We start from the raw sequence: 7436 nt of genomic DNA on the forward strand, positions 1-7436 counted from the left end.
CCCCCCCCCCCCCCGGACTACATTATTCACGCCAGCAAATGTAGTTCTGTAAATTCTGTAAACATATATTGTCTTTATTTATGTCCACAACAATTAAACAAATGAATTCAGTTTCAGGCTCCTTGTAACATCTACAACAATTATTTTAGAAAGCAACACCTAAGAAACGTTACCTCAAAAGCTATAATCACAAAAATGTTTTGAAACGTTTTCAGCATTACTGTTCTTTTAAGGAAGTGTCTCTGTATGATGAAATAGTGAAGAACATTCCAGCTCTCAGTATTTATAACCTTGATGATGAAACCAGTATTTTCATGCTCTGCGTAGTAATCAGAGTCCGAGTTGCTGATTTTGTACATATCTGGATTTTATTATAACCTGGCTAAGCATCTTAGGATGCTCCATGGTTCGGAAAGAGTTAAGTACAGGTAGTCCTTGACTGACAACCACAATTGAGCCCAAAATTTTTGTTGCTAAGTGAGACATTTGTTAAGTGACTTTTGCCTCATTTAATGAACTTTCTTGCCATATTTGTTAAGTGAAGCACTGCAGTTAAGTTAGTTAATACAGTTAAGTGAATCTGGCTTCCCAATTCACTTTGCTTGTCAGAAGATCACAAAAAGGGGTCACATGACCCAGGGACACTATAATGGTCATAAATATGAGTCAGTTGCCAAGTGTCTGAATTTTGATCACATGATCATGGGGATGCTGCAATGGTCTTAAGTGTGAAAAACGTTCATTAGCACTTTTTTCAGTACTGTTGTATCATCGAACAGTCACTAAATGAATGATTGTAACTCAAGGACTACCTGTATTATCCAAGTAGCATAGATAATAATAATGAAACTTCCTGGATCGATTTCATAAACCGTGATCATGTTAACCATGGATTAAGTCAACAATCGCAGCCATTTATGAATAAACCACAAATCTACTTAAAGCTGCTTTCAGTGCTTTTAAGTGGGAAAAGTGGGAGAATATTTTATTTTTTAAAAAATTAAGTTCACCTATGAATTTAACCCAGGGATCCCCAACCCCCGGTCCATGGACCGGTACCAGGCCGCGGCATGCCAGCAACCGAAGCAGGGGGGTTGGACTAGAAGACCTCCAAGGTCCCTTCCAACTCTGTTATTCTGACCCATTGGGTTTTCACTTCAGAGATATTTCCTTACCAGATTCCTCAAAGCCTCCAACATTGGCAGAGCTCCTAATCTACTTGAAAAATTCTTTAAAATTCCAAGAGATATTCAGAGATGCATTTGCCTCAAAAGCAGACCATGGTGAATTGTAAAGTACAATCAAATAGGGGGACTTGCACAAAAAATATTTTATTAAAATATTTTTAGTAATGTCGTGATATCTTATGATAATTTTGTGTCATATTTTATAAAATTTGCCAATTTTTTTTATTCTAGGGGAATCTTGGATTTTAGATGCCTTCTGTAAATTGCTCCATTTGAGGTACTGTGGTTGAAAAATTGTTGCCCTATGACGCACCATTTCACCCAGTTAAAAGTTAAAGATACAAGAGTTTTAGAATTATGTAGATGTGGCTATTACTGTGATATGAACATGCAGAAAATTCTCAAATTCTTAACTTCAATTTCCAGAAGTCCACAGGCCTGGTGGGGACTAAATTCTTAGTGCCAATTCCTTCATGCCTTACCAGCTGCTGTATCTAATACGAGATGGTTTACTACATCTTCTCATACATTCATTTGCTTGTATTCTTTTGCACTATAATGTCTGGAGCAGATTCTTAAGGGTGTTTTTGCACTGTAGGCTGGGATAAAGGCACCCATTAATTGCTTGCCAATAATATTTGCTCTTAAAATTTAATCACAGCTATCCTCCATGCTTGTTTCTTAACCAGCATCCACAACAAAACAAACAGTTGTCCTAAGGTACTAAAAACACTTTGCAGTTTCCAAGGTTAAACCCAAATATCATTAGTTTGCAAACAAAAGACCACAGGCCTGATTTCCTAGGAAAGAGAATTTATTGCTTTTTGTATCTTTTGGCAAAGTGTCTTCAGCACTTTTCCAAAGAAATCTCCCGTCCCTCTATCAATTAGATTCCAGAAAAGCAAACAATCCCTTTAGTGTCAAACCATTTTATACTCCAGTATCTAAATTACGCAGGGAATTTACCCGATTGGCTCACTCAGACTAACCATATTTGCTTTATCAGCAAGCGCATTAAGAGATATTGATGTTGATACTATACACATGCACACACAATTACAGCTTTAAGGGTTTTACTAAGTGTCCAAGCTATAGAGATCTAACGCGGAAGAGCTGAAACACACTCTATTAAAATAACACAATTTTAGGTCACAAAACCACAACTGAATTAGCTTCCCCACTTACAAGTCACACCACTCAATAAAACAAGGGAGAAGATTGGCTTAAAATGCTGGTAAATTCATCAGGGCAGAGGAAGAATTTCTACAGCAACGAGCACACATAAAAACTGCTCTCTAGAGGGCAAAGGAAACCCACCCTCGTGCAAAAAACTGTGTTTTGCATTTGATTCCACAAACGACACTACTCCTCAAACACCCCAGCAGAACAAGCTTTATTATTATTTTATTGAGAATCATTTTCGGCAGTAAACACTGCTGCCTGCCCAGGCAAAGGAAGCAAACAAAAAATGACATCTGACAACAGCATGTACAACCCACAGCCCCAAATTATGAGGGAGGGTCAAAACCAAGTCAGCGAATTTTAAGAATTTTCTTGAAGGCCTATAAAAGCAAACCAGGTCAAACCTACGATGAATTGGTGATGCCTCTCCTGTAAGGGGCCAAGCCAGATTCCCCTCCTCTATCCCTGACATCTTAATTACTATTTTACCTACCAATCATACCTTAGATTTCAAAACTATATTAATTGAAGATCACAGAGACAGCCTTTCCATATTATTTTGGTTCCAACTCTTGTATATTCCTATTTAGGAATGCATGACTTCTTATGACCGAAAATGGAAGAGCGAGTTTAGCTATGACACATTCTATGTATTAAAAAAAAAAAACTACACACACATAAAACTAAGACTAGATGTTCCTTGTGTTATAAGGAGGAGAGCAGTGCACTTGGGTGGGGGTGGGGGGGGTCCTCCTTTCAAGAGATTGTTTTTTTCTTAAAGCCACAAAACAAATCAGCCAGCCAATGTGTGTTTTCATTCTTCTTATCCGTTGTACGCACATATTCATCCCACAACAATCCACTCTGCTTATTAAGATTTCTTTTACAGATTAATGAATATTTTAATACAGTCATCTAAATCCTGTTTTTTTCTCCCCTGCTGGCAATGCCATTGTTAGGAAAACAGTGGATAACCAGATCAATAACAACAGCAAACAAAATGCCATTTTTAATGCTCATCCTGTACTTTAAAAAGAACTACACCTAACAGGATAATCTTTTTTTAATCATCAAAGCTTGAACGCGGTGTTTAGATGCAGAAATCAAGCAGATGCAGTCACGATTTTTCTGCACTCATGTTTGTTTACTTGCCTACTTCTCATTTTACTCCAACACTAAACGGATTAAAGTTTTGCAGCTTTTTTTTTTTTTTCTTTTTGGGGCCTGGCCTAAATCCTTACGTGCAGTCAAAGATTAAACTGAGAAAAACACAGGGGGAAGAAAGCGTTGGGAAGATGAGGTGGAACAACCCTATTTTAGAAGTGTGATCTATGACTCACGTTTTGACCTTGTCATCTCAAAACAGTCATCCAGGCACTGTCCCTAAGGTCAAACACTTGCCCAAACTGAGCTTAGACCTCCCAAAAAGACCAAATGTGCACAACCCAACAAGCCGCGCTAACACACTGACCCTGTTATTGAATCTAAGGGGTAGTAAGTTCTCCTTCCTCCATACCAGCGCCAAGGGGAAGGGCACCACAACCCCACCACTAACAACAATCTGGAGGGTGTCACTTTCTCCACCCATTTGACTGATTCACAAACCACCAAAGAAAGTTCTCTCCCCCTCCTCCTTTTACACGGAGGTCATGCAGGATTTTTTCTCTCCCACACCTTCTGCTCAAGCATGAAGCCACCAGCTGTCTAGGGGTCGAGCTTCAGGAATTGCACCAAGCAGGGCCCAGCCCAATTCTCTCTCCCCCTCCACCGCCCCCTCTTTGTCTTTCAAAAAAGAAAAAAAACCCACCAAAACATTTCAGTGGGGGGAAGGAGAGGAGGACAAAGAGGCACCCATCGCCTTCCTACTCTCACCAGCCCCGCAGCTTGGACGAGGAGTATTCACTGAGTAACATTTTAATTGCAACTTATATACCTCTGCGTATAAACAAACCAGAGTTATATAAAAACAGTCTTCCTTTCTCCCGCCTTTAATCTGTTGTGCAGAAGGAAGCAAAGTGTGAGGGGGGGGAATACAATTCCTTCCACCACCACCCCAGCATTTAGGGCCCATTGAGGTTCAACAGCCCCCCCCCACACACACACACACACATACACACAAATCTTTGTCCGCAAAAGAGGCTTCCCGCTTGGGCTGCTCGGACGCGCGCTCCCCGCCACCCAAGCGCCTCACTTGCTCGCCTGCAACTTGCCCTATTCGACACACGAGACCCCCCCCCTTAAAAAAAGAAAGCAAGGAGGGGGGGGCTCGCGAAAGCCTGGCCCGGCTTGGCTGCCGGCGGCTAGGGTCTCCAAGAGTCGCCCGCCGCCGCCGCCGGGTGCAGCGCTCCAGGTGCCGGCGCGCTCGGCTTGTTTACGCAACGGCTGGCTCGCCGGGCGTCTCCAAGCCGCCCCCGGGAAGCGGGGAAAGCCGAGCCGGTTGCCTTGCGCGGGAGGCCGGCTGGGTCGCCTGGCGGTCCCCCTCCGGGCTGCTCGAGGGGGCGGCGGGGCCAGACCCTCCCCTCCTCTCCGCCCGGGGCCGGCTGAGCCAGGAATCTTTCCCCGGGGGTCGTGGGAAGGAGCCCTCCCCAAAAAAAGCTTGGCGAGGCCGGGAATGGAGAGCAGCCGGTCCGCTAAAAGGGGAAAGCGACCCCTCCTCTCTCCCGAGTCCCCCGGACGCCGCCGGCCGAGGGGGAAAGGCCAGGGCTCCAGGCGCGTTTTGGGGGACCGGGTTCCAAGAAAGAGACCCCGCCTGGTTTGGGCTCCCCATCCCCGCGGCCTGTGCAGGAAGGCGCCGCTGGCCCTGCGCCCCCCCCTTCCCAAACTAAAGCCCGGACGGGCCATCTCTCTCCCCCCCTCGCCCCCCCCCGGCCAATACTCACTTTTTCCATTTGCTGGCCGCAGGCAAAGCGCGGTGCAGAGAAGCAGGAGCCCCCTCACCAAGGCCAGGGACCCCCCTCCGACGCCAGACTTCATTCCTCTGTTTGGCGGGTCGTAATTGGGAGCAAAACGGCCTTTGCAAAAATAAAAAAAAAATAAAAAAAAAATAGATTCCCCGCAATTGGAGTCCTCGCTCTTCGCCCCTTTCCCGGGACAAGCAAATCCAAATCCCTGGGGAGGGGGGGCAGCTTTTTAAACCCCTCCCCTCGCAAAACAGGAAAAAAGAAAACAAGCCCACCCGCCGGGGGGGGGGTTGTAAAAGGGAGGGAGGAGGGAGGGAGGCGTCCGGGGGGGGGCCTGGAGCGCTTCTCCGGAGAGGCTGCTCGGTTCCGAAGGGAAATTCTCGGCCCACCGGGGGGGGCACCGGAACGGGGGGGGGAAGGTCCGGGCCTGGTTCGGGGCTGGCCAAGGAGGCTCCCGAGCCGCCGCCGCCGCCGCCGCCTCCTGCTTCTCCAGCTACGACGGGAGGCCGGGCAGAGCAGCTCAGCCTCGCCTGCTCTCATCCAGCAGGAGCCCGCACGGAAGGCGCCGCAGCCAGCAATCCGCATCTTCGACCTCCATGTTGGCTTGGCTTCCCGGCCCCGCTTCCTCTAGCAAAGTCCCCCCCGAGGCAGGGCGGGCTGGCGGGCCGGGGAGGGGTCGGCGAGGCGGAGGGCGGATGGGGGGCGCGCGCCGGTCCTGCGCCCGCCCGCCCGTCTCGCTCGGCCCGCCGAGAGTCCGCGGACCGGAATCGGCCCTGGCCGGGCACCCAGGCGGAGAAGCCACGCAGCCCCGCTGGCTTTAATCCCCCGGCTCCGAGAGCGGAAACGGCGCTTCCCCCCCGAGAGCCGCCCGGGCTTCTGGCCGGAGCCCTCCCGAGGCTGCCTGCGAAAGCGGCGATCGCGCAATTGCGCCGCCGCGGCCGCCGCTTCGTCCCTCCTTGGCGCTTCCTTCGGCGGGCGAGAGGCAAAATCCGGAGCCGCGATGAATGGAGGCGGGAGGGCGGGAGGGCAGGCAGGCTTCCCCCGCGCCGCCCCCTCGGCGCTCCTCGCCTCGCCTCCTCCGCCTCCTCCTCCTCCTCCCCTTTTCCCAGGCTCGCTGCGCAGGCCGCCCCGAGGGAGCCTCACCGGCCGCCGCGTCCCCGGCTGCCACTCGGCGGGCGCCGCGCTGCTGCCATGCGAGGGGCGGAAACGACACCGAGGGGAGCCGCGCGAGGGCAGGGCCCGGCTGCTGCCGCCCTCCCTCCCGCCTTCCTTCCTTCCCTCCTTCCCTCCCTCCCGGCCGGCCGGCCTCTCCCGCTGCCCGAAGCGAAATCGGCGAGGCGGAGGCGGATTCCCGCTAGCGCTCAGCCGCGGGCTCTCCGGGCAGGGGAGGAGCGCGGCCCGGCTCCGGCTCCCGCTGCGGCTGCGGCTGCTGCTGCAGATGCACGCGGGGCGGCTGCGGGAACAAAGCGGCGCGACCCTCTGCTCGAGGCCGGGCTGGGCAGAGAGAGGAAGGGAAGGAGGGAGGGCGGCGGTGGCGGCGGCGGCTTCCTCGGCGCCTCCTCCGCCTCCTCCTCCTCCTCCCCCGGCTTGCAGGCTGGCCTGGGCGCAGAGCCGCCGCCGCCGCCTCCTCCTCCTCCTGCTGCTGCTGCGGAAGGAGCCGCGCCGCGCGGCCGGTGCCTGGCCGCCTCTTCCTCCCGCGGCTGGCGGGCCGGCCTCGCGCTCCGGGGGCGTCCTTAGTCGGGCTGCCCGAGCGGCTGGGCTGCCCAGGCTCCCCGGGACGGCGGGCTCTCCCGGCTTCTGCTGGAGCGGCGCGAGGGGGACGGGGGGCTTTGGCGCTGTCAAGGGGGGCAACGCTCGCTAGCAGGAGGCGCAGCAGCAGCAGCAGGGGGAAAATAGCGAAATAAAAATAGAGAGGAGGGGGGGCGAAGAGGCGGCCCCCGGGTCTGCGGGCTCCCCCCCCCGAGCCCGGGCAAAGAGCAGGAGCCGGGACGGGCGGGCGGGCGCCGGGGAACGGAGCCTCCGGGGCGCGGGAGCCGAGCGCGCCTGCACGGCGGCTCCTTTGGCAAGCGGCGCGAGTCCGGGCACGCCGGCTGGGCAGAGCCGGGCCGCGCAACAACCCGCTCCGCCGGAATGCGGAGGTTCCGAGACCGGTTTGGCACGTTGGGGG

The 7436-nt window shown here is 52.5% G+C and overlaps 1 protein-coding gene across 1 annotated transcript in view; it reads right to left on the bottom strand.

The window, feature by feature from the left end:
• The window catches only part of IGF1R (insulin like growth factor 1 receptor), a 127206-nt gene extending 121831 nt beyond the window's left edge, over window positions 1-5375 (bottom strand). The window contains exon 1 of the mRNA XM_015819480.1: window positions 5249-5375. Coding sequence (XP_015674966.1) covers window positions 5249-5342 — 94 coding nt within the window. The 5' untranslated portion in view covers window positions 5343-5375. The remainder of the gene's footprint in view (window positions 1-5248) is intronic.
• Between the last annotated feature and the right edge of the window lie 2061 nt (window positions 5376-7436).

This window comes from Protobothrops mucrosquamatus, unplaced genomic scaffold, assembly GCF_001527695.2.
Source record: "Protobothrops mucrosquamatus isolate PMUCROS unplaced genomic scaffold, P.Mucros_1.0 scaffold932, whole genome shotgun sequence".
In the NCBI taxonomy this organism is placed as follows: Eukaryota; Metazoa; Chordata; class Lepidosauria; order Squamata; family Viperidae; genus Protobothrops; species Protobothrops mucrosquamatus.